At 58.5% G+C, this 24,708-nt stretch overlaps 3 protein-coding genes across 19 annotated transcripts in view; 2 read left to right on the forward strand and 1 right to left on the reverse strand.

The window, feature by feature from the left end:
- Positions 1 to 694, forward strand: part of BUD31 (BUD31 homolog) — a 7,824-nt gene extending 7,130 nt beyond the window's left edge. For all 8 annotated transcript variants that reach the window (XM_006041341.4, XM_006041337.4, XM_044936056.2 and 5 more), the window contains one exon: positions 454 to 694. In XM_006041341.4, the coding sequence (XP_006041403.1) occupies positions 454 to 504 (51 nt within the window). In that variant the 3' untranslated portion in view covers positions 505 to 694. The remainder of the gene's footprint in view (positions 1 to 453) is intronic.
- On the reverse strand, positions 107 to 12,009 carry PTCD1 (pentatricopeptide repeat domain 1). Of its 3 annotated transcripts, none has more exons than XM_006041342.4 (9): positions 11,745 to 12,009; positions 10,199 to 10,679; positions 8,632 to 8,772; positions 7,214 to 7,432; positions 6,372 to 6,473; positions 4,943 to 5,641; positions 3,710 to 3,826; positions 2,905 to 3,087; positions 107 to 1,292 (listed from the first exon to the last, which is right to left on the reverse strand). In XM_006041342.4, the coding sequence occupies exons 2-9, from the start codon at positions 10,655 to 10,657 to the stop codon at positions 1,110 to 1,112; spliced, it is 2,103 nt and encodes a 700-aa protein (XP_006041404.3). In that variant the 5' UTR covers positions 10,658 to 10,679; positions 11,745 to 12,009; the 3' UTR covers positions 107 to 1,109. The 3 variants fall into 3 exon arrangements, with proteins under 3 accessions (XP_006041404.3, XP_044791988.2, XP_006041405.3); XM_044936053.2 differs by having other exon boundaries at positions 10,199 to 10,762; XM_006041343.4 differs by having other exon boundaries at positions 11,653 to 12,009.
- Positions 12,010 to 12,015: 6 nt separating this feature from the next.
- Positions 12,016 to 24,360, forward strand: CPSF4 (cleavage and polyadenylation specific factor 4). Of its 8 annotated transcripts, none has more exons than XM_006041333.4 (8): positions 12,016 to 12,252; positions 15,098 to 15,148; positions 15,600 to 15,752; positions 17,506 to 17,601; positions 17,956 to 18,049; positions 19,154 to 19,226; positions 20,642 to 20,812; positions 23,431 to 23,645. In XM_006041333.4, the coding sequence occupies exons 1-8, from the start codon at positions 12,150 to 12,152 to the stop codon at positions 23,497 to 23,499; spliced, it is 810 nt and encodes a 269-aa protein (XP_006041395.1). In that variant the 5' UTR covers positions 12,016 to 12,149; the 3' UTR covers positions 23,500 to 23,645. The 8 variants fall into 8 exon arrangements, 5 of the variants coding, with proteins under 5 accessions (XP_006041395.1, XP_006041396.1, XP_006041397.1 ...); XM_006041334.4 differs by having other exon boundaries at positions 20,717 to 20,812; XM_006041335.4 differs by having other exon boundaries at positions 20,720 to 20,812.
- Positions 24,361 to 24,708: the final 348 nt, after the last annotated feature.

Consider the following 24,708-nt stretch of genomic DNA (forward strand, 5'->3'; position numbering starts at 1 on the left):
TTCCCCAGCCCAGAGGAGACCGTGAGGCCCCTGGCACTGAGCCCCGAGAGCAGTAGCACAGTTGCCTCCAGCTCATTGACAGGTGTGTCATGCTTGCTTCACAGAATAACAGGAATCAGAGATTTTTTTTTTCCTTTTTGGGGGCAAGTATGTACATTGAATTTGTAGAAGTTAAATCCTCATAGAAATTTAACTGTCAACAGCAGCTGTTCTCATCGTCACAAGGGAGCTGAATTTTCCCCATCCCACACCATCATGGAGGGTTTCTGAGGAGGGTCCAAGGGGAGTGGGTGTTCCGTGGTCATGCCTCCCTCTGGGGGGCTCCTGCATGTGGGCACAGGGTCTCGGGTCCTCTGTCCACAGGGTCCGTGGGGAGTGGGTGTCCCGTGGCCATGCTTCCCTTGGGGGGCCCCCGTATGTGGGCACAGGGTCTCAGGGGTCCTCTGTCCACAGGGCCGGATCATCGAGTGCACGCACTGTGGCTGCCGGGGCTGCTCTGGCTGAGCATCAGGCCCCGACCTCCACCCACCCCGGACTCTGGGCCGCGCAGGACTCTGCCCGTCACGCCACCCTTTCCTGGGAGCATCTCTTCCTCAGAGTGGTCCCCAGGCCCGACTAGGAGCATGGTCTCTCTGTGGGAAGGTTTTGGTGTTCATCAGCTGTGATTTGTAGAAATAAAAAAAACTAAAGCTTTTGGGCTTCGCGTCCCTTCTTAGAGCCAGCGGTCTGGCACCCAGGGGACAGCACCAGGCCCCGGAGACTAGTCGCCCTTAGGACTCGATCCCGACTCCTCCTCACCCGTGTTATGTGACCTGGAGCAAACTCACCCTCCTCGTTGTCACCCTCAGACGGGCATGGCCTGAGATGACGGACCAAGGCGGCCCCTGCTGCTCTGGCGCTTGCCATGACCTTGTTGGGCACCTGGGCCAGCAGTCGTCCTCAGGCCGATGCCTGAGCTGGAGCCCTGACCCTGGACTTGCCCTCGTGCTTGCAGCTGCCCCGGCACACTCAGTGTCTTTCACGTGAAGGGGACTCGGGGTTCCCACAGAGCCCCATGAAGGCTGTGCACTTTGTTCCGGCTCTGCTGGGGGTCTCCTAGGACCTCCTCCTCACCTGCCCCCAGGGCCTTTGTCCATATCAGCCTCAGTGATGGTGTCCTGGTCTCCTTTTGGTTTCGTCTGGAACTTCTGCCATGGGTGGGGGGTTTCCTCCGCTGGCATCCCTTTCAGCCACTGCTTGTAATAAGCCCGGAAGCCATCAATCTTCTCCAAGTAGGTGTTTTTCCCTTTGTACTGTAATTGGAAAAGCATGGAGTTCAGAGGGGCCACAATGAGACTCACTGCCTGCTACCTACAGCGGACCCCAAACCTCGGCAGGTGGCTCAGGCCTCAGGGAAGCTGTTCTTGCTTCCAGTTAGTCAAAAGGAAAAGGGCAGAGAAGCTGCTCAACACAGAGTAGAGACTTCCTTTAAGTCTGTGCTGCTGAGCCCCTCTAGCCAGCGATGGCACCCCAGCCCCCCAGAGCTAGACTCGCAGGGTGCCACTGCTCTGCCCCCACTGCTGAGCACCTCCTGCTTGGCGCAGGCCCTGCCACCCTCCCGACTGTCACCTCTGCACTGCTGCAAGGGTCTCAGGAAAGGTGGGACAGAGAAAAGGAAACAAGACGTGCCAGGTAGATACCAAGAGAAAGCTGACACAGGAGCACATAGAAAAAAAGACAAAGATGCATGAAATAAACACTGCTACCACATGATGATAAACAAGTTGATTCAAAAGGTTGAGCAATTGTGAGTGTGTATCTGATAGAGCCTGAAAGTTCCTGCAGCAAAAATTTGACAACAGACACAAGCTCCACATCATGAGTGAATACAATAAGGTTTAGGCCTGTGGTAATTGGTGACTTGGTTGAACCTGAGAAGACCCCTAGTGGGTCTTCCATGGAGGACTTTGCAATATGGAAGGACTAGAAGACACTTGCAATATGGAACCAACAAAAGCCTAGTCTATGGAGTATGTAAAGAACTCTGAGGAATCAATAAAACAAACCATTGGACGGTCAAAGATGCCCAGCCCCGCCCTCTGCCCGGTACACTCTCCACGGCCGTTGCACTAATTCTTACTAAGCCTTCTTTTCAGTGGCACTCAGTGTCCTTCCTGCACAGCCGTCCCTGACCCCAGCCCCATGGCTTGGTGTGTCCTGGCTGACTTGCTCCCTACCCATCAGGCCACAGAGCCTGACGCGGTAGACCTCAAAACCAGAACCCCAGAGCCTGACACCTTTGGAACAGCAAGGAGACAAGTGGCCGCTACAGAACATTCTGTTACCACCCTCCTGCCATCCCCATTCATTCAACGACAGTCTGTGCTGGGCACCCGATGACGGGCAGGGACCCGGGACCCTGGTGAGCAAGACAGACAGTCCCCTCCTCTAGGGGTGTTCACTCTCCTTACAATGAGGGTCACACATGAGTACGTGTCAGTACGGGCCGTGAAACAGGATGAAGAGGAGCCGTGATGTAAGGAGGGGGCCAGCAGGGCCCCGCTGAGGAAGAGCCACCTCAGCTGGGACCAACGGGATGAGAAGGAAGCAGGAACATGAAAAGCAGGGGAGCCTGCTGGGAAGATGAGAACCCTGAGGCATGGAAGAGGCCGGTGTTATCTAGAAGTGACCACGGGCCAGGGATTGACAGGGCACCAAGGGGAGAGCGGCCTGACGGAAGATGAGTCACGTGGACAAGGACCAGCCAGCTATGGTCTGAGGAGTGTAGGATCCTCCCCAAGGGAAGCCACGGACAGTTTAAAGCAAGAGGATGCCAACCCCTGGAGGTCAGCACGGGGGTCGGGTGGACGTGAGGGTGATGCTGGCCAGGGAGATGATGGGCACGTCAGAGCCAGGTGCACTCACCCGGTCAAAGCTGGGTGGGTACTGGGCCGCGAACTCCAGCTGGCGGATGACCACTTCATTCACGGGGACTCTGTTCCGCCTCATGTCCTTCAGGATGTCAATGAGATAGGCGTAGTCCAGCTTCTTGACAGCCGCATTGATGAGGGTGCTGTAGATGTGGGCGTTGGGGCTCATCTGGGACTCCTGCAACATTCAGCAAGAGGATGGCGGTGGTTGGGAGAGTGTGGCCCTGTGGGGCATCATACTTGGGGAGCCACCCTGCTGCCCAGGCCTGCTCTGCAGACCAGCCCCCAGGGGCAAGAAGGGCAGGCAGGACCTCGCAGCAGCAACAGGCTGTACGCCCCACTCCACACGCTCCATCCCAAGCAGCTGGAGGCCCTGCCCTCTCAGCCCTAAAGAACTTGGAGACAGAGCAGAGGGTTGTTCTGAGATCAACACTCAGGCAGTAAACCATGGGCAGGAGATGCCTCCTGGGGGTTCACTGCACACCTGTCCCCCGAAAATTCTGGCCCTCCCTGCTTCCATCATGGCCTCCATGCCCCTAGAGGGTTGGCTCCCCTCAATCTCACCCCACGGCCACACCTCAGTGAGAACACCCCTGGCTCAGTGTCTGTGCCTGCAGCCCCTCACCAGGGTCTTCTTTCTCCCAAACTGGACTAAAGACCCTTCTCACTTGAAGCTCGAGACCCCTCTCTCCCTACCCTGCTCCCCTGCGGCTTACCGAGGACAGAGGCCTGGGGGGTTCGGGAGGCCCCCGCACCCCCCACCCTCGCTCCCAGGGCCTGCGTGGGCAGGGCCCACTCACCCTCATGTCCGAGAGCAGCTGCAGGCCGTCCTCTGGCCTGCGACACCCGATGGCCAGGCTGCAGAACGTCTGCAGGTTGGGGACGATGCCCCTCTTTGCCAGGACGGGCAGCAGGGCCTGTGGGGACAGAGGCAGCGTCACCGTGAACTGTAACCCACCAGCCCAGCAAGAGCCTTCTCTGGTGAAGCCCGCAGCTGGATGCTGGAGATGCCAGGGCACGGCTCTTCTCCGAGGCCTCGCGGCTCCCCCTGCTGACCACCCTGGGCGCCGGCCTCGGCCCAGCACTCAAGGCTGGGGGTCCTGCCAGCACCTCACTGCTCGGCTCCCCGGATTCAGCTGCTCTGCGAGGACACCCTGCCTGCCAGCCTGCCGGTCCCCAGCAGGCCATCTCTCCTCCGGATCCTCCATGTTCCTGCCCCTCCTGCTCCTTGACCAACCACCATCCACACTGCGCTCAGGACTTGGACGAGGATCGAGCACCAGGGGCCTCGGGATGGCGGTCCTGTGGTCCAGGCCGGAGACAAAGCCAACAACAGTGTGTGCAGTGCAGGCCGAGGGAGCCCCGGGCAGGAGGAGAGGAAGAGGATGCCTGCTCAGGCCGGCTGGGTCAGGGCGGGTCCGGGGAGGGGCTTGAGAGAAAGCTGTGATGGGCACAGAGGGCCTGAAGGCAGAGGCTGCTCTGTCATCTTTGATGCTCGTAAGAGCCCAGGTCAGAGCTTCTGGCAAAAAGGGCAGCACACAGAAACACGTATGAATGGACAAAATCCCGTGAGGACCCTGGTGTCCCCATGTGTGAAATGGGTAAAGCCACGGGCGGCAGAGCTTCCTGGTGTGGTCAGTAAAGACACAGATGATGCAAAACTCTCAGGACAGCATCAAGCAAAGTGAGTGTGACAATGGACGATGTCACTGAGGCTGGCGGGGGGAGGATGCAGGGGCTGAAGGGTGGGGACACTCAGGAACCACCAGCCTCTCAGGCCACGCGTCCCCGAATGCTGCATCGGTGCGAGGACTTGTTTGGGGTCTGCCCCCAACACTGGGGGCCCCCCTGGGAGGGCTGGCAGTATGGCTGGTCCACCACTCGATTCCCAGTTGTCACCCAAGCCCAGGCCTGGAACAGGGGCTCTGGGCACTCTGCCCACCTCTGGCGAGAATGACTGACACGCCTGCAGGAGAGAGTCCAGAGAGGAAGGAGGAGGGAGCCCTGTGCCTCCTTATCCCCGAGCCCCTCACCTTTGCCCCCTCCAGGTCACCCAGCTTGCTCTTCTTCCTCATCAGCGTGTTGAAGAAGGTCAGGTCGGCCTCCACCCTGTGCGCGTCCAGCACGCTAAGCAGCGAGGACTCTGCGGGGCTCCCCGGCTCCACCACCTCCACCAGCAGCGTGAGGGTTTTGATGTCAGGGCGAAGCCCGTGCTCCGCCATCTTGCCGAGGAAGCCCTCCAGGCCCCCCATCAAGGCCAGTCTGTCGGCAGGGGTGCTCACGGTCCCAAAGGAGACCACAGCCAAGGGGGCCGCCCCCGGGGTCAGGAGGTTGGCCTCCAGCCCCCAGGGAGGCGGCTCCGGGGCCACAGAGGTGAGGGCCACCAGGTGGTCGGGCTCCGCCTTGGTCTCCATCCCAGACTGGGCCTGCTTGGGGGCTCTGGCCTCCTGAGGCCCCTCAAGTGCCTGAGAAGTTTCCAGAAACAGCTGCCTCTCCAGGGCCTCCACGTGCAGCTTGGCTGACAGGCTGCAGTCTGCCCCGACCTGGGCTCTCCTCCTGGTCCGCCGCCCCCCGGCCGGGGTCTGGAGCAAGGCTATCTCCTCCCTGGGCCTCAGGAGCACCGCTGAGGCCACCGCCGGGTCCCCCAGCCCGCAGTCCCGAGCTGCCACCAACAGCAAGTTGTAGCCATGCCGGCTCGGCTGGAGCCCCAGACTCAGCATCTGCCTCCATACCTGCCGAGGAGAAGCAGACCTCAGCCCCCAGCCCCCTCTCCGAAGAGCCTTCAGCAGAGCAGGCATCGGGGCAGCAACCAGTGGGCAAATGGGGCATGGGGCATGGGAAAGACTCCAGGCTCTGGGCAAATGAGGACCCAGGAACCTGAGAGCCCCAGGACCCTACACAGGCACTCTCCTCCCCTCCTTCATATGTGTTAGTCGCTCAGTCATGTCTCACTCTTTGGAACCCCATGGGCTGTAGCCCGCCAGGCTCCTCTGATTCTCCAGGCAAGAATACTGGAGTGAATAGTCATTCCCTCCTCCAGGGGATCTTCCCAGCCCAGGGATCACACCATGTCTCTTGCGTCTCCTGCAGTGGCAGGTAGATCACTAGCCCACTTCGCTTCCCCAAACTGTGTCGCACTTCTACCCCTCTGCTTCTCCCAGCCCTTCTCCCTACTCCCCGGGGAGGAATGGCCAGAGAGGCCAGGTTCTGAAAGAGTCCAGGCCAACTTAAGGGTTGGCTTCAACTGCACTTTCTGAGTGCCTGCTGTGCGCCCATCTGTAAAACTCTGGGAACAGTGTGCTCTGGGAAGGCCAAAAGATCACAAATATAAAAACACCCAGTGCGGGGCAGGAGTGGGTGCTCAAGAAGTGCACCCAGCATCATCATTTGCCCCCAGCACAGGCACGTGGAGGCGGGGCGAGCAGCGCAGCAGGTGACAGGAAGAAGAGCCGGGGGACGGACCTGTAGGGCGTACCGGAAGCCAGTCTTCTTGTCCTGGATGCAGCCCATGAGCAGGTAACTGAAGGTCTCCTCTGTGACCACGTGCCCTTTCTGGATGATTTCCTGGGGGAAGGAACGAAGCGGGCCTGCTGAGACTCTGCAGGAGAATCAAGGCCCAGACTCAGGCCCACTGGGTCTGGCTCAGGACCAACAGACACCCCACGGCAGGGCCAGGGTTGCATATCCTCAGCAGTGGGGCGCGAATCCGGCGTGGGCCAGCTCAGCACCAGCCACGGAGCAGAGCTCCCCGGGGCCTGCACTCCCACTTTCCCAGGCCTGTCTTCCAGGCTCTGCTCCTATCACTCCTGTGCAGCCCCTCCGCGAAGATCCGCCCAGTAGCCACTCTTAACCCGTGCACACGAGGCTTTGGAACTGCCCAGAGCTGGCTTCATGTCCCGGCTTCACCGCTGGCCTGCTATACAAATGTGGGAAGCATTAAGCGCCCATCTCAGTTTCCTCATCGGTGAAGCAGGGGCCACAGGACTTGCCTCGTAAGATCTTTGGAACGATGCCCCGGCGGGCACCGATTCCTCTTCAGCGCTATGCATCTCACCAGCGAGCACCCTCAGTGGGACACGGCACACGGCAGCACACACGACCCCCCACCCTCACAGGGCGGGGGCCTTCCTGTCCCACCCAGGGCTCTGACCACAGGGACTACTCGGTGAGTCCCAGAGGCCGACAGGGGGCCTGTCTCATCAGCACCTGAACCTTCCCACGTGAGGAACACAGAGGGCAAAGCCTTAGCCCGGCCTCGCAGGACTCACTCTGAGTGGGGAGCAGGAAGGAAGGGATGGCCCCACCTTAAACACATCCAGGCACGTCCTGAGGTCCGCGCACAGGGCGGCCATCTTCAGCAGGGCATGGTACGTTTTCAAGTTGAGTTGGAAGTTTCTGGCCTGAAGCTGCTGCCGTAGCTTCAGGGCGCTCTGCAGTGCGGAGTCTTTCCAGGGGGACTCGGCGCAAACGTTGAACAGGGCTGTGTAGGTGGCGTCTGAGGGCTCCAGGTCCCGCTTCTTCATCTGAGGAAACAGGGAGAAACTTGGAGGTGGCTCTGGGATCAGCTGGATGCACGGGACATGGGGATAGGAGGCTAGAGAGGACTCTGCTAAAAGGCAGAGCCGACTGACACACAGAGCTGGGCTCTCCAAACCCCTGACTCAACCTGAGGGGCCTGAGAGCTGGCCTTGCTCCCCAGAGGCACCAAACAAGAAAGCATCCTCCCCAAGGAACTCAGCAGCCCACCCTGGGCCTGAAGTGCTCTTACGGCAGGCCACTGTAACTGTTCCTGCCCTCTGACCGCCCAGGCTGCCCTAACTGTTAAGATCTGTGGGATAGATCTGATCTGGGAAAGGGCAGGAGGGGTAATCAAACCCCAGCTCCAATGTTTAGTAACTGAGGGGTTGTGGGCAATCAGCTTGTCACTGGAAAAACTGGGGTGATACGGTCACACTGGAAGGTTGTTACCAAGGAGACCGTCTTGGGAGAGTGGCCCCTGGAGCGGCAGCTGGGAGCACAGCCCTGCAGCACATCCCAGGCCTCCCCAGTCCTCCTCCTGCCCGGCTGACACTGCTTCGCAAGCCCTCCCGGTGACGAAGCTTGAGAAGCTCCTGGTAAAGCCAAGTGCTCGCTATTTCCCAGAGAAGGGCCACCTGACTGAGGGCAGCAAGCAGCTGCTGCAGAGCGCACAGAGCCCTGCTCTCAGGCCGTGGCTGGGCTCAACTCCAAATCAGCACCAGAGACAGGTAACCTTAGACACAGCACTTCATCTCTCCAGGCCTCAGTGTCCTCACTGGAGAAACAAAGACAGTGATCCCAGCTTCGAGGATGGGGGTACGCTCTGTATGTGTTCACATATTCCACAGACGCGTACTAAGGACTTAATACAGGCCAGGTACTGGCCACTGGGGTTACCAGGACAGGCAAGGCCTGTCTTCACTGAGCTTACTCTCCAGAGGGGAGACACACGACAGGCAAACAGGTAACCAACAACAATGATAAAGATGTGAAGGACACTCAATGAAGAGCAGCTGGAAAGGGCACCTTCATGGTGGATAAACCACTCTGGCCCAGGTAATGTCACCTGTGGTAAGACCACAAAACTGAGGCTGGAGAGGCGAAACTGGCCACCCAGGGTAATGCACTAGCAGGGAACACATTCAGGACCGGCACCCAACTCTTCTGGGGCCCAAAGCCTGCCGCCCCCCTGCCCCATGCTCACATCGTTGTAGAGCCTGAAGGCCTTCTTCAGGTAGCCGGCCCGCCCGCAGCCCCCGATCAGCACTGTGTAGTTGCACTCGAGGGGCTGGAGGTGCTCCTCCTTCAGCATCTGCCTCTCAAACAGGTCCAGGGCCTCGGCCAGCTGGGGAAGGGGTCGGGGAAGGGAGGACACAGGGAAGGGGGCTCAGCAGAGGGAGGGAGACCGAGGCTAAGGGACCCTCCCTGAGCTCAAGCCCAGGCCAGCCCAGGAGCCAAACACGCACCCTGGGCCTTTGCCACCAGCCTCCCAGTCCCTGTGCTCCACTGCAAGGGGACTGCGTGGTGGCCAGGAAGGAAAGCCCACCAGACTCCCACCACCTATGAGCGCTCTTGGCCCCACGACTGTGGGGGAACTCTCTGAGCACAGGGGCAATGCCCAGGTAAACGAAGATCTGAAGGAGGTGAGGGAAGGAGCCAAGTGGCTCTCTGAGGGAACAGCCGGCGCAAAGGCCCGAAGCAGGAGTGTGCTTGGGAGCTAGGGGGGAGAGAGTAAAGGAGGGGAGGTGCAGGGAGTAAGCTGCAGGGGAGAGAGTAAAGGAGGGGAGGTGAGGGAGACAGGGAGGGGAGGGTCGAGCGGGAGAAGAGGCAGTTTTTGCAGGCTTCATACGCTATCATGAGGACTCTGGCTTCTCTTTATTTCTCAACTTTTCATTACGGAAAATCTCAAATATACACAAAAGTAGAGAGCTGTAATTACAACGACTATGAATGTTTGGCCAATCTTGGTTCATCAATATCTTGCGCCCCTCCTTCCAACTCAATTTTTTTTTAAAGCAAATTCCAGACATTGTATCACTTCATTCACAAAAGCTTCAACATATACCGCCACGAGATTTTTAAGCCTAAATGGAATGTCATTATCAACACCTAAGGAAATGAACACCCCCACTGTCACTGACTACGCGGGGAGTGCTAGAGGAAGGAGAAAGCCCACCTGCTCTCTGCTCACGGCTCCGTGTCTAAGGCCACATCGGGGTAAGAGGTGGAGAGAGCCTCGGGGAGGCCAGTGACAGGTGTCATAACAGCTGATGGGGGCGGGGGGTGGGGAGGAGAAGGCTAGGCCTGGGCATTCAGGGGGAGGGTTGTGAGAAGTTAGGATGGGAGACACTTTGAAGGCAGAGTTGGTGGGAGAAAGAAGACTAGGGGTGAAGGGATTTGGCCTAGACGGATGGAAAAACCGGGTTACCAATTAGGGAGATGAAGAAAGTGTAGAGAAATTGAGGTTGGGAACAAGAATTCCAGGCCACTGAGGGTAAGTGTAACGGAGATGGTGAGGAGGCAGCTGGACACACAGATGGGGAGCCCGTGGGATGGCTGGGTTGGTAACAGGAAGATGAGAATGGCATCGAGGAGGGGGCATGGGAAGCCAGGAGGCTAGAGGGTCGCCTGAGGCAGCACTGGGGGGAATGAAGACAAAGAGGGGAGAGAAGCCCTGAGCATCCCACCAGGACAGCAGGGTGGCCCCTCACAAAAGACTGTGGCACCGCGGAAGCAGGAGTTTGGAGCAGCATAGTCCAGAGGTTCCCTACCTTTCCTTCCCTGATCAGGCGTTTGCACTGAAAGAAGTACCAGTAAGGGGTGTTTCTGGGGCCCCGCCATGGTTTTGGTTCCAGCTCCCCTTCCTCATCTTCTTCAGTATTCTGTTCCTTGAGCCGCAGGTTATACAGCTGGGCCGTCGATTTGTGGAACATTCTCCGAGAGGAGTATTTGTCGGAGAGAGTCCCAAAGCTCTCTTCCTCCCCTTCTTCCTGGGTGGCCGTAGGGCTGGGCTGGCCGGGGTCAGAGCTGAGGCTGCCTGTGTTCTTCTGGCTCTGCGAGCCGAGGGGCAGCTGAGAGAGAGAGCTGGAGAAGGCTGCTGGCGCGGGCCAAACCCCCCCTGCGGCCCTACCTCCAGCCCACCTGGCTCTGAGAGGGTCAAGGTGGCGCATGATGGGCAGTCCCCCTGGGCGGGGGCTGGAGACGAGCCGGGCAAGCCTCAGGAAGTCCATTTCCGGCGTTCTCCTCCGGGGCCTGGCGTAGGTCAGCAAAATAATGAAAGTCAACTTCGCTGTCCCAAAAGGCAGAAAGACCGGTAAGTGGTACAAGCACGAGTCCTGAGGTCAGAAAGCCTAGGTTCAGATCGCAGCTCCACCAAAGCATCCTCGTGTCCCTGAGCACTGGCTGCTCTGGCCTCAGTCTCCATGCTTGTAAACCAGAATTACCTACAGCATCACCCACACAGCACATGGCAACGATCCAATCTCAAGACATCAGGGTGCAGGCACAGGACGGCGAGCACCGAGAAAACTACCGACCTGGACCATTCTGCACCTGGTGAGGCTCCAACAGAAACACAGTGCGAGCCTGTATGTAATTCTAAATTTTCAAGTAGCCACATTAAATAAAGGGTTTACACACATTAATCAAAAGAGAATTGTAATTACTGATACTGAAATCGCTACCAGAATGCTTTTAAAATAAACTCATGCTATATTACTATAGAGTCTTCTTTTCCAAGTATTAAGTAACAAGGTTCTGTCGATCTGATGAAGCAGCGATGACTGTAAATGAGTTTGTAGCAGTTGTGGATAATGTTCTCTCTATCATTTACACTCATCCCTATTTGCAATCGCGACTTCGTTTTGGGCACAGACAACGTCAGGTGAGGAAGAACTTGCTAAGTTTCACTTATGACAATAAAGGTGTAATTTCTTCCTCCCCGAGTTCTTCCACCCGCCCGGGGTTAATAATCCCTGAATCAGACACCCGCTGCCGCCGTCCTCCCCCCGGGGGACCCACCCCTCCCCAGACCCTCCCGGGAAACCTCAGGCCGACCAGAGCCCTCTCTCCACCGGCCTACACCGGTCTCCTCAGCAGAGGCCTACACCTCCAACCCTTGCAGCGATCCTCGCAGCCCCTCTGGCCCGCCTTCGCTTGGCGCCCGGGCTCCTGAGAGGGTCAAACGAGAAACTCACTCCAGGAGTCCGGCCCAGTGAACACGCACCTCGGCCCCCGAGCCCGCGCCACGCCCGCCCGCCTCGTGTCACGGCCAGTCCCGACCCCGCCACGCCGCACCGCGTCCCCAGCTCCGCGTACCCAACGCGCTCTCCCAGGTGCGACCCGGCCGACTCGCGCACGCGCACTCCGCGTCGCGAACTCCCGGCGCGGTTTCAGGTCGCGCACTGAGGTCGGCGACGGGGCCGGGGGACGTAGATGGGGTGGGGGTGGGTGCGTTCGGCGAGCGGCTAGTCGAGCCTAGCGGAGCGGCCCGCACTCGGCGCTCCATTGGCCGGGCTTGAACAGGCGAAAAGGACCGGCGCGGGCTCCGGGAGCTCCCGGCATCCTTTGGGCGGCGGCGGCGGCGACGGCGGCGGCAGCGGCTGCGAGGCGAGGCGAGGCTGCGGGGCGCCGTGTGCGGCTGAGCCGGCGGCGGGTAGAGGTGTGAGGGCGGCCGGGGACCTGAGCGGGAGCCGGGCCGGTGTGGCCGCCGCCGCCACCACCATGCAGGAAATCATCGCCAGCGTGGACCACATCAAGTTTGACTTGGAGATCGCCGTGGAGCAGCAGCTCGGGGCGCAGCCGCTGCCATTCCCCGGCATGGACAGTGAGCGCGGGGTCGGGGCGGGCGGGCGAGGGCGCGACCCACTCAGCTCCGGGACCTCCCGCACTGGTTCCCGGACGCCTTCTCCCTCCGCCGGGGAGCTCCTCCCCCTCTGTCCTGGGACTCCTTTTCTCCCCGATCCTGGGACAACCCCCCCGTCGTTATTTTGACAAGGGAGCCCCCGTTCCCGGGGGCTTTTCTAACGCAGGCTTCAGAAAGGCAGGGCGACGTCGGGCAGTTCGAATATCTCTTGAAAGAAGGCGGGTATCCTGGGTTGGAAATCCTGCCCCCACTGGCACATACTCCCCAGCTACAGAGACGTACTAAGATAGCCCCTTTCCCCACCTCCAGCCCCACTTTGAGCGCCGTCTTCTTGCTTTCGTCAAAACTGGGCCGTTGGAGGAGTCTTGCTGCGGGAAGGACCCACCTCCCCCTCTCTGTAGGAGACCCCCTACAGAGACTCTTTCCTTCTGCAGTTCCCGGGCTGTCTCCCGTAACTACCTTGAGAAGACTCTCAAGCTCCATTTTTCTCTTAGGACTCGCGCTCCTGGGAACCCATCCCTCAGTGTTTCTCTGGACCCCACCTCTGGGTCTTTCATCCACCCAGACAGCTACTTAAGTTCCCTTCACTTCAGTCTCCCCCATCACACGGTGACTCCTGGCTTTCCCTGCCCCACCCCCCAACTCAGGTGGGATGTCTAGCACTTGACTTTTATTTATTTACTTTGGTCACCCCACCGGGCTTGCTAGGATCTTGGTCCCCCACCAGGGATTGAGCCCTCCCCGTGAAAGCGGGGAGTCCTAACCACTGGACCACCAGGGAATTCCTTGAGAGGTCTAGCACTTTAAGAGAAAGGAGCAGTTTCCATTCTCCTTTCCAGATGTACTTGAAATCTAATGCTATAACATTACATCTCAGAGGGCTCTTAAAGATCATTGAATTCAAGCCACAGATGGGCCAGCTGAGGCCTGGGGTTGGGGAAAGGACTTGCCAAAGACCACTGAGCTCCAGATGGAGCCAGGTGAGCTCACCAGGGCTCTTGATCTTTCCATCTGCAGTTCCCGGGCTGTCTCCCGTAACTGCCAGAGGACATGGGCCACAGGGCCCCGTTCTTCCGCCTGTCCCTGGGCTGCTCAAGTCTGCCTGCAGCCTCATTCCCCTCAAGAGGCCACGCTTCCATGTGAGATAATGCTCACACCCCAGAGACATAATCCAAACAGCCTTACTTTACACTGTCTCCATGGTACATGGCTTATAAACTGCTGCTCACATTCAGAAACTCTTAAACATACTTGTCCACGCACGTGATCGCTTCCTGCTTGTACATTCACTCACACATGTGGCCTTTTCCTGGGCCGATGGCACTAGCTGGAGGCCATCCTCCTCCATGCAGGGCAGCTCTCTCCCTCCCGCCCCACTCCAGCTTGGAAGCAGATACTTGACTCTGTGTGAGGGCAGGTGCAGAGGTGAGAACAGACCTGTTCTTAGAGAGGGTCCAGGACACACCTGGCCACAGGTACTGCCTCTGACTGGGGAAGCACCCTCGGCACTCGCACCGCCTGCCCAGCTTCGCAGTCAGTGTGTTAGAGTCCAGGGAGGCCACGGCCCTTCCTCTCTCATCCCTACACCTCATTCTGTCTTTTTCTTTTTTTTTTAATATTATCTAGCTGTGTCGGGTCTAGTTGTGGCAAGCAGAATCCTCATTGCAGCTCTCATGCTCCAGAGCACAGGCCTAGTTGCTCTGGGGCATGTGGAATCTTAGTTTCCTGACCAGGGATCGAACCTTTGTCCCCGTATTGCAAGGTGGTGGATTCTTAACCACTGGACCACCAGGGAAGTCCCCATTCCCATCTTGATGTGGAGTAGACATATCAGTTCTGTCCTGAAGGCAAACTCCTTTATGCTGTCTGCCTAAAACCTGACCCCCAGGACAGTGAACTTTAAGGAATGAAACAAACTTAACCTCTGTAAAGGATGAAGGCCCAGAAATACTCTTAAATGGTACTTTTCTAATGTATTGATAAGACTTCTCAGACTTTCTTGAAATGCAAACAAGTGACACCCCTATGACTCCTACCACTGTAACCTTAAATCTGTCCTACAAAACCTGCCTGCTTCCAAGAAGCCAACGCGTCTCTTGCAAGTTAGCAAGCAGAGGCGTGCAAGTGGTCTTTAGAGATAGTGTTGGTGGGTTTCCTGAAATGCCCGCTGATAGAGAACACTGAGACACCACAGACAGTTTGTTCTGGTGGCCGTGGCAGGTGAAATCTCGGGCTCCTTGGGACAGCCCTGGACCCCACTGGCTTCTCAGCGCTCAGCTTTTATTCTCCTGCTCCCCTCACCTGAACCCACTGCATCTGTGGGAGCGGAAGTCCATGCTCCTTTAATTATTCCATGTTGACGTTGCATACCAAAAGCAGTCCTGCTCTGGTAGCTTCAGTGACGCTCTTCCCTCCAGAATAGCGTCTCCGAGGCACCCACCTCTTCTCTGGGGCAAGTTCTTCCTGAGAGTCCCCATTGGCTTGTTCTTCCTAGGAGATCATTCCATCACTCTGCCCTCAGGTTAAAGAGCCCCTGAATCAGCCCTCTGGAAGGTCTGGGCCGGGAGTAATTAATCTCTGTGACCTTGTGCTCCGTCCTTCCTTCTCCCATCCATTTCTGACTCCTGGAAAGCATCTTGCTTATAGGAGGTCCTGGATGTTACAGTGGGGAGCTTTTCTCCTTGCTCTACTGGGTTTCTGTTTCCTGTACTTTGACTCCTCTGTGGGTTAAAGGCCAGAAGGGTCCCCATCCCCATGTTCAGATGTCACACCTCGCCCTGTTTGACACTTCTCATTCTTTGTCCAGAGTCAGGGGCTGCTGTCTGCGAATTCTTTTTGAAAGCTGCCTGTGGCAAAGGTAAGAGACCCAGACTCCCCATATCCCGCTGAGGTGTCCTCCACCACCCTGTCCCTGGGCAGACCACAGGCTCTCGGATCCCTAGTTTGCCCTGCGTTCGGCAGACTCACAGTGTCCCTAGGTGTGTTTCCCCATCCCCAGTCTTTACTGCTCCTACAAATGTTGACATGTCTTCATATCACCAGAACTCTTCTTTAAATTAAGAAAAATGCCCCCCCTTCTCCCCACCTCCCTTAGGCTTCTTAAGTTTACGTCTTACAGAAATATCTGTGATACCTCAATTGGATATTTTAGATTTTCCCAGTTACAGTAAAATCCACAACTATTAAAACCTGAAGCGTGTGCTCACGTGCAGCCTGAAATCACACCGCCTCCTGCCGGGGCAGCTGCCACGTTCCAGGACACGCAGCCCGCGGGAGCACCAGGTCTTCACGCCCGTCTTCCCCGGCAGGGGGCATGTGCCCGTTCCGCCACATCAGTGGTGAGAAGACGGTGGTGTGCAAACACTGGCTGCGGGGGCTGTGCAAGAAGGGGGACCAGTGCGAGTTCCTGCACGAGTACGACATGACCAAGATGCCCGAGTGCTACTTCTACTCCAAGTTCGGTGAGGCGTGGGGCCGCCCGCCAGTCCGGCTCCCCCGGGGTGGGGGTGGGGTGGGGAGCCCCCCTGAGGCTCCACAAGCTCAAGAGTCGGGGTGTGAGCCGTTGCTCCGGTGCCCGTGGTGCCTGCCGACCTCAGTGGGCCCTTTAGTTGTGAGAACTTAGGGTGATTCTCTCATGACCCCCACGTCTCTGTAGTGCTTCCGTTTTCTGAGCACTTGCGGGTACTTTGGGAGGTTAAGGCAGATCCGGGTCTCATGGTGGGCACAGGACCAGGGCAGCTGGCTGGGGGCCTTGTTTCTGCGGCAGTGAACCTTCTCCCTTAGTCAGCTGTTGCTGCCGGAGTGGTGACTAGAGGCCTTCTCTCTAGAAGTGTGATCCCAGGTAGGAGCTGGTCTGTCCTCTGTTCAGCTCAGTCGTGTCCAACTCTTTGCGACCCTGTGGACTGCAGCATGCCAGGCTTCCTGTCCATCACCAACTCCCAGAGTTTACCCAAACTCATGTCCATTGAGCCAGTGATGCCATCCAATCATCTCAACCTCTGTCGTCTCCTTTCTCCTCCCACCTTCAATGTTTCCCAGCATCAGGGTCTTTTCCAATGAGTCAGCTCTTTGCATCAGGTGGCCGAAGTGTTGGAGTTTCAGTTTCAACATCAGTCCTTCCAATGAACACTCAGGACTGATCTCCTTAAAATACTCTTTAAGAATAGCCGGTGGGGGGCGCTGTCTTCTGGTGGCAGGAAGCCCTCCTCTTTTCATGAGAAACAGAGATTGCCTCCGTCTTTGCTCAAGGGACAGTGGCCTCCGCTGAGCTGAGTGAGCTGTGTGGAGAAGCCAGGGTGGTAGGGCCGGCTCAGGGCCTGGTGGAGCTGGCATGCTCCCTGACGGAACTAGACTCCCGGCTCTACCCTGGGCAAGGCTGCCCAGGAAGAAGCCCTGTTGGTCAGGACGAGGCTGGGCTCTGGCCCCAGAACTGCTGGCCTCAGGCAGGGGGCTGGAAGCCTGCTGTGCACTGTTGTCTGAAGAGACTTAATTCTTTTAGCAGCCCGACAGGTACGCCTGCTGGCTTGTTAATGATAGTTGTAGCTTTTATTTGTAGAGGCAATATAAGCTGGTTTGATTCCTTGGAGGGGAATATCCCTTGGAGAAGGAAATGGCAACCCACTCCAGAATTCTTGCCTGGGAAATCCCATGGACAGAGGAGCCTGGCAGGCTACAGTCCACGGGGTCACAGAGAGTCGGACATGACTGAGCGACTAAACGGCAACCAGAGGGCCCCAGCTGTGAGTTCCCAAACCTTCCCTATTGTTGTCCTGAGAGGCAGTCCTCAGACCTTCTTCCTGTCCCAACATGAAGAGCGCATCAAAGCAGACCGGTAATTTCCTGCTAGTCTCAGCTGGTGCGTTTGCACATCTGGACCCCCCCCCCCCCAACAATGCCCACGACACCTCCTCTGGGTGAGGGGTGGAGCCGGGAGCTGTTTGACGAGTTTGACGAGGTGTGTCCTGTGTCCGTCTCTGTCAGTGTCTGTGACCCTCGAGGCAGCACAGACTGTGGGGGAAGGACCGTCCCAGCCCAGGTACAGGCCAGGAGACTGAGGCTCCGAGACCCACTGCCCTGGGTCTCAGGGCTCGCTGGGCTGGGACGGGGCACTGGAACCCCCGGCCCTCCCTGCTGTCCTGCGGCCCCGACCTCTGGAGAATCAGGGGTGGGTCTGGGTCCAGCTCCCCCAGGTGGATGCCTGTCTGGTCCCCGCAGGGGAGTGCAGCAACAAGGAGTGCCCCTTCCTGCACATCGACCCCGAGTCCAAGATCAAGGACTGCCCATGGTACGACCGCGGCTTCTGCAAGCACGGTAGGTGTGGGGTGGCGGGGCCCCCGGCCAGAGGCCTGTCCTCCCCGCCTCTGCCCACGTCCTGCCTATTCCTACAAACATCGTGTTAGGCATTTGGGAGCTGGTGAGGCTTTGTCACACCCTCAAGTCCCTCCCCAGGCCAGGCGCCCCTGGACCGCATCCTCACCTGGATTTCTAACCAGGAGACTGGTGTTTGAGAGGCTGTGTGTCCTGCCTGCCAGCCCTGCTGAACACGAGGCAGAGCCAGCATCTGAAGCCCTGTTTTTGCACTCTGACCCCCGGGCGGTGGTGTGGGCAGGGCTCTGACTTGCCAGTCAGAGGATGGTCTGAGTGGCCCTGTGCTCGGCTCTGCAGGCCCCCTGTGCAGGCACCGGCACACCCGGAGGGTCATCTGTGTCAATTACCTCGTGGGATTCTGCCCGGAGGGGCCCTCGTGTAAATTCATGCAGTGAGTACCAGGCCCTGTGCTCCTGTGTCTCTCCTGGGCCCACCTGGGCTTTGATCACTGGGCAGTGTCACCAACGGGTCTGGGGAGGGGTGGAAGGCGGGGAGGGGCCACTGCTGCTTCTGAGCCCAGAGGTGGCTCTGCCTAAACCAAGGTTTGACCTTTACTGGGTCACAGTCCATCTTGGCCTCAGATAAAAACTCCGGTCCCTGTACTCCAGAAAAACTCAGACACACATGACCTCAAGCCAAGAACCTGTGCCCTCAAGGAAGGGAACTTCAGTTTCCAGCAGGGCCTCCTGCATGAAGACACTGAGCTCAGGCTTCCCTGGACAGGGGTTCATAAACCCTCGTGTGAAAGAAGGTCCCCATTTTACACATGGGAACGTGGCGGTTCCGAGCCCCGCCACTGGCCAGGGGCAGGTGGGGACGAGTGGGGGCGCTTGGTCTGAGGCAGGTCTGTGGCCTCTAGAGCCCAGTCCTCCTGCCAGCAGGGCCCAGCGCCCCTCCCCTGGGCCTCAGTGCCCATCTGTCACTTTGGGTGGTCGTGGGTGGCGGCACTGGGACCCAGAGTAGTGTCAGCCCACCCCCACCCCTTGCTGCCTCCATCCACACTGCTGACACCCACATGGCAGCCGTGTCCTGCTCGCTGCCACGTGGTGGGCAGGTGACTGGTGCTGCTGACTTGGTCCCCCTCCCGAGATGCAAGCCCGGGAGCCTACAGGTGACCCAGGGGTTCCTCTGTATGGGCAGGGGGGTGGGGGGGGCATGTCCACCAGGACTCTGTGGGTAGAGGTCTAACGCCATCCCTGCAGCACAGGGTGTGTGCCGGGAGGGCCTCTGTGCCCGCCAGCCGTGTTTCCTTCCTCTCTCTTAGCACCGCTCACCGGGGCTCACAGCTAGGTGTAGGCAGAGCTGGGTCTGAGTCCAGACGCCTCAGATCCGTCCTGAGGCCCGGCGGAGCTGAGTGCCAGCCCCCGCCCTCCGTCCAGGTAGCTCGTTGGCCCTGGGCTCGGCGAGAGGCCAGCTGGGATTTTTCTGGGGCCAGAACTTGGGAGCCCCGCCCGCCTGGCTCCTCTCTCACCTCCTCTTCTCCTCTCGTGACCAGCCCTCGATTTGAACTGCCGATGGGAACCACCGAGCAGCCCCCACTGCCGCAGCAGACGCAGCCACCCACGAAGGTACCGTGCCTCGGGCCTGCGGTGCTGCGGGGCCTGGCGGCGCCCTGGCCGCAGCGCACTCACTGCCTGCCCCAGTGCGGGGTCTGTCTGAGAGCTGGTGGGAGACCGCGAGAGGAGGGTGGGGGTGGGGGCGGGGGCCAGAGCGGAGGGGAGTCACCCGCGTTCCAGCAGAAGTTCCAAGGGGGCAGAGCAGCTGGCACCTTCTCGAGGTGGAGGGCGGCCTGCTGCAGCCAGACGCCCGCTGGGCTCCTCTGCCCATCTTGCCTGTGGGCCTGGGAGCGTCCTGGGTGCCCCATGTCTGCTGCGCTGGCTGCAGGCCCTTCCCTCCACAACGGGACTCGCCTGAGGGGCCCGGCAGGGCGGGAGCAGACCTGGGAGCAGAAGCGAGGCCGCCTGGTTCTCTGGCCGGGCCCGACCGTGGGAAGGGATGCCGGGCACAGAGGCTGAGGGACCAGCTGGCTCCAGTCTCCTAGGTGAGGGGGCCCCACTCCCACCCCGCAGCGGGCCATTCCCCTCAAGCAAAGGAGAGGGAACTGCCCTGAATGCATGGGACTCTGCGGCAGTGCCCCCCAAACCAAGGGCACTTTGGGTTTGGTTACGGGCAGTGGGCGGGTCCCAGAGGAAGGCCGGGCGGGTGTCCCCGGCAGGGTCTCAGCAGGCTGCTGAGCTGCCTGCCGGTTGTGAAGCCTCACCTCTCACCTGGCTGGACTCTCAGCCTGCTGTCCAGGCCCAGCCTGGCCCTCCGTCTGGGCTGGAGGTCGAGCAGCTGGGAGGGGATGCGGCCACCCTCACCACCCTGACCCCCACTCTCCCGTGGGTATGGGATAAACCAGCAGAGCTGGGCGTTCCCAGTTCCCAGCTCAGGGCTCCGGCGGTGATGGGCCCAGAGGCAGGGTCCCACCGGGCTGGGCAGTGGCCATGCTGTCCAGGCCCTGCCGAGGTGCCCCGTCCCCCTTGCTCCCTAGCGGAGGGCCCTCTCAGCCCCTAGACCGCAGGTCAGTGTGTCAGCCTCCGACTCTTTTCTGTGACTGTTGCCCGCCGTGTAGGCTCTAAACAGCTGGCTGAACCAAGCGTTCATCCTGACCTGAAGCTAGAACCTCACAAACAAAAGTAAGGCCTGCTCATGCCCTCGCCCCGCCGCCCCGGAGGCCACCTGTCTCTCTGGTGTTTTGTTTCCACTTTTATTTTTCGTTTCTGTGTGTCTGCATGGTGTTTTCGGGCAGCGGCTCCTGCCATCGTCGCCAGGCGTTTCTCTCCTGCCTGCTCTCCCGAGCGGGGCCGCCGCGAAAGCCCTTCTTCGCTGGCCACGGCCACAGTCATGCGGGAGAAGGCCTGCCCTCTTTTTTCCTCTCCCCATCGGTAGTCTGCCTGCACGTGTTTTCCACAGTAAAACCGTGTTGTGTAACTCTTTCCAGCAAAGTAACAATCCGCCATTACAAAGGTCGTCCTCCTTGATCCAGTTAACGAGTCAGAACTCTTCTCCCAACCAGCAGAGAACTCCGCAGGTCATCGGGGTCATGCAGAGTCAAAATAGCAGCGCGGGCAGCCGAGGACCCCGGCCGCTGGAGCAGGTCACATGCTACAAGGTGAGTCCCGGGGCCAGCGGGGGCGTCTTCCACAGGCCACGGCCATCCCCTCCTTCCCCAGAGAGTTAGCTCATGTTGAAGAACGAAGACATCTTTGTTTTTGCTAATTGGAAGAGAAAAACGGGGCCACTCCGGTGAGCTAGACCATGCCACTTCCACGACACGCTAAGGCCAGGTTAACAACTAAACACCTGCTGTTGAATGAACGGATTGCGCACGCAAGAAAGGGATGGCAGCCTTCCAGAGCCCAGGAACGGAGTGCGCCCTGAACCTCTGGGGGAGGCGGGGTCCTCACACCCCACGCAGCGCCCCCGAGGGAAAGGGACACTGCCTGGTGAGGAATCAGATTAGGACACACACGCGCAAAATGGGATGTTCAGGGAAAGGGCGCGCTTAAAAAACACTTACTAGAAAACTGGTCTCACTCTTGGCTCTGGGTGGAAAGTGGGGGAGGAAAGTCCTTTCAGAGTTGGTCGTCACTGGTGGGCAAGCCCTTCCTCCTTGAGTTTGAGCCTTGGTGAGGGCCAAAAAGCCACAGGCTGAGTTTTCTAATCTAAAACAGCCCCCTGGTAACGTAGCTTCGAGATATTTATTCTCAACCCAGCCCACACAGAAGTCCCACAATGAGGTTTCCCTAGAAGAAAGCTGGTGACTAAGAAGTATAGAAGGAAACAAGCACCTGCGAGTGAGTGAGCAGGGACGACCAGCAGAACTAGGTTCACAGAGGCTTCAGATCATCTGGGGGGGTCAGATGGAGTACAGAATTAGTGCAGGTTTCTTGTGAAGACTTCTAGAGGACGCAGAAGTGTGGGGGCGCAGTGGGTGCTGTCCTTCATCCCCGCCCTTCCTGAGGGCAGCCACTGTGCTTGGCCATTCGCCCGCCACGCTTCGTCTGCTGTGCCCTCTGCACTCGCAGCGCCTCCAGGGGCTCCGCTCGGAGACGTGCTCTTCTGAACTTACTCACACAAGGACAAGACGGATTTTAATGCAAATAGGGCCCTCGGGTGGACAGTGTCCTCTGATCCCTTTTACCTTACATTCTGAGTCTGTGTCAGGGTAAGTTACTCCAGTGTATTTCACTGGCTGTGTAATTTTACCAGTTCTGTTGGTAGTTATAGTTTTTGCTGCTAAAAACAGCGCTGAGCCTGACAGACATTGGTGAGCTCTTGTCTGGTGTCTGGAGCACCCACAAGTAGAAGGGCCGAGTCAAAAACTATATGCTTATATTGTCCCTAGAACTTGCCTTCAGGAAGGGCTGAGCCACTATGGCCGTCACTCACTGAGCACCTCCTCTGCCGTCGCTCCTTCCCAGGAGGGGTCTGTGTTCTGAGGGAGGGCAAGGCAGGTGCCCAGACACCAAAGTTAGGAGTGCCCACGTGCGTAGGGAAGGCCTCACAGATGTATGAGCCTGAGCCCTGACCAGTGAGGAGAATGTGGAAAGGGGGCTGTGGAAGCAGGTGAGTGGAGGGGAGGGGGAGTTGTCAGATGGCTTCCAAGCAGGCAGTTCCCAAGTACAGCGAGGAGCCTCGGGCGCCCTGGGTCAGCTGTGCCGTCACCTCGCCCCTCCAGGACTCATCAGCAGGGCCTCTGAAGAGCCCGCTTCTGTAGAAAGCCGGGGCTAGGGGACGAACCTAACCACCCCTTCCTGCCGCGGGCACAGTTGATATTAAAGCCACCTCTGGAATCCTGGAGGCCAGTAGACATGCCAGGTGCTGTAAGCGGAGGTACTTAGTCCCCCCCTCTGGTTACGATGTCTACCAAAGGCCCAGCTGGCAGCTATACGGGCCACTTGTGCACACAATGTACACCTGCAGATGAGACAGGCTTGAGAACCTGGGGACTGTGGGGTGAGGGGATAGAACAGGCCAAAGCCCCAAGTTCGACTGGGGAAGTAAGGACTGAGAGGGCTGGTGTAGGGTGGGTGCCCCTACGTCTCCCCACCCTTATTCAGTGGTTGAGGCTGCCTTTTCCTTCCTTATAATCCCCTTCTGCCCTCTGAGGAATAACGAGAATGAAGAGAAACTAGGGAAGGGTCTGCATCATCAGCAGGGACAGGAAGCCAGGATCAGTGCTAGGTTTTTGAGGAGATTCTACCAGATCTGGTGATCCAAGTCTAACCAATTTTCCCGTCTCTCTGATCCCATGAGCAAACCTGGCCCAGGGGTAGCTTAGGCAAGTATGCAGGAGACAGGAGGGAGAGCCCTTTGGGTGCAGCCCACCCTCTGTCCTCGCAGTGAGTCCCTGAGTTGGGGGAGGAGCCTGGGGGCTTCTCCCACGTTGCCGCCTCCCTGTCCTGGGGAGTCCCAGAACTGTGCCTCAGAGGTAAGTGACTGGCCAGTGCAGAGGGGCTCGGTCCCTGCTCAGGCAGGGTGCTCTGGTGCCGGGGGCTTTTCTTCTGAACCCGAACACCAGAGGCTGCCATGGCCACGTACTTTCTTATACCTGTGGTTCCTGGGCCACTTGACCTTCTGGAACTCCCTTTCCACCTGAATGAGTCAGTATACCCCGGAATTTCGGCATCCCTGTCCCCAGCCTGGGGCTTGGTGGGTGCTGCCTCAGTTGAGAACTGCATCTGAAACAATGCTTCTGTTTGTTCCCTCCCTCCCTGCTGTTTGCAGTGTGGTGAAAAAGGACACTATGCCAACAGATGTACCAAAGGGCACTTGGCCTTTCTCAGCGGACAGTGACAGCAGCTGGACCAGCTCAGAGCAGCCTGGGGGCCCCGTGCTGGGGGCCGCTCTGGGCCATTCCTGGGAGTGTGTGCAACTGTTTCATGCCAGCATTGGTGCAGCTCTGGCTGGAGCCCGCAGGCAGGCGCGCTGGGTTTTATTCTTACGGGCTACGTCTTGTCAGCATCCCTATCGTTTTGCTGTAATCTCTTTTTTAAAAGGGGGACACGTGTTCCAGTCTGGCCCCTCGGGTTGGCATCCTGTTTGTCAGGCTGCCACAGCCTCCTGTCTGGGGCCCTGCACACCACCCTCAGGAGGAAGCGGTGGGAAAGGGCTTGTGCTACAGCAGTTGTGTGGAGGGCAGCCCTTCCCCTTGGGCCTCCTTCAACACTGGGGGCTGGTGGCGCTTGAAGCTGCAGCTGGGTCACGCCTGCTTCCTCCCTGTCCTGCATCAGAGGCTGTATCTGTTGGTGGGATTTGAACAAGGCGGCCCTTCAGGGCAAGCTCAAGTGTGCTTGCCGCCTCAGCCGGGTCCTGCTCCCTGGCGGCCGTGGCTGAGGAAAGGTGCAGGGCCAAGGCTGTCACGTGTGACGGCCTTTTCCTCTGGGCGTATCTTCACGGGGCCCCTGCTGACGGTGTTTAAGCTGTACCTTAAGCTGGAGCTGCCGCCAGCCTCTCCACAGACACGCAGTTCACCTGTGCACCTACCTCCCACGCCATCAAGCATCTGTACTGTCACACACCTGGGGCCCAGAGGAGAGGCCCGTCTCTGAGCCTGGAAATGTGAAGCTGGCACCTGCAACCTGCGGGGCAAATGGGCCTATTCGAGTTTAATTACAGGAACCACTTTTATGAAGTTGATTAAAGCTTGTTTTGTAAGCTGTGTTTCATTACTTCAGGACTCCCTGACAAGAAGGTTCTTGCTGCCGGCTGCATCAGCTTTGACAGTGCTCCCTTTTCCCCTTTTAGCAAAGGAATCTCACAACAGGAAGTGAAGCTGGGGTGTCAGGGTGGCATCCTGGAAGCCTAGTCATGGACACAGTCGCCTCATCTCAGATGTTGGGAGACTGGTTCTTTCAACTTCAGATCTTGCAGGAGGTAACCAGCCACAGCATCTCCACCCTTGATACTCCATGTGTGTGTATGCTCACTACACACCCCAAGGGATTCTGATCTTGATGTCACTTTACCTCTGGTGGAGTGTAAGGAAGAGGCTGCTGGACACAG

This window comes from Bubalus bubalis, chromosome 24, assembly GCF_019923935.1.
Source record: "Bubalus bubalis isolate 160015118507 breed Murrah chromosome 24, NDDB_SH_1, whole genome shotgun sequence".
NCBI lineage: Eukaryota > Metazoa > Chordata > Mammalia > Artiodactyla > Bovidae > Bubalus > Bubalus bubalis.

Excerpts from the sequence above, each read along its gene's own strand:
- PTCD1 (XM_006041342.4), bottom strand. The coding sequence starts at position 10,657 with ATGGACTTCCTGAGGCTTGCCCGGCTCGTCTCCAGCCCCCGCCCAGGG. Across the intron at positions 3,827-4,942 it reads GTGACCTGGAGGGGGCAAAG|GCCCTGCTGCCCGTCCTGGC; the intron begins GTGAGGGGCTCG and ends CTGTCCCCACAG. Across the intron at positions 1,293-2,904 it reads ACCCACCCAGCTTTGACCGG|TACAAAGGGAAAAACACCTA; the intron begins GTGAGTGCACCT and ends TTCCAATTACAG.
- CPSF4 (XM_025274731.3), top strand. The coding sequence starts at position 12,150 with ATGCAGGAAATCATCGCCAGCGTGGACCACATCAAGTTTGACTTGGAG. Across the intron at positions 12,253-15,097 it reads GCCATTCCCCGGCATGGACA|AGTCAGGGGCTGCTGTCTGC; the intron begins GTGAGCGCGGGG and ends TTCTTTGTCCAG. Across the intron at positions 15,149-15,599 it reads GAAAGCTGCCTGTGGCAAAG|GGGGCATGTGCCCGTTCCGC; the intron begins GTAAGAGACCCA and ends CTTCCCCGGCAG.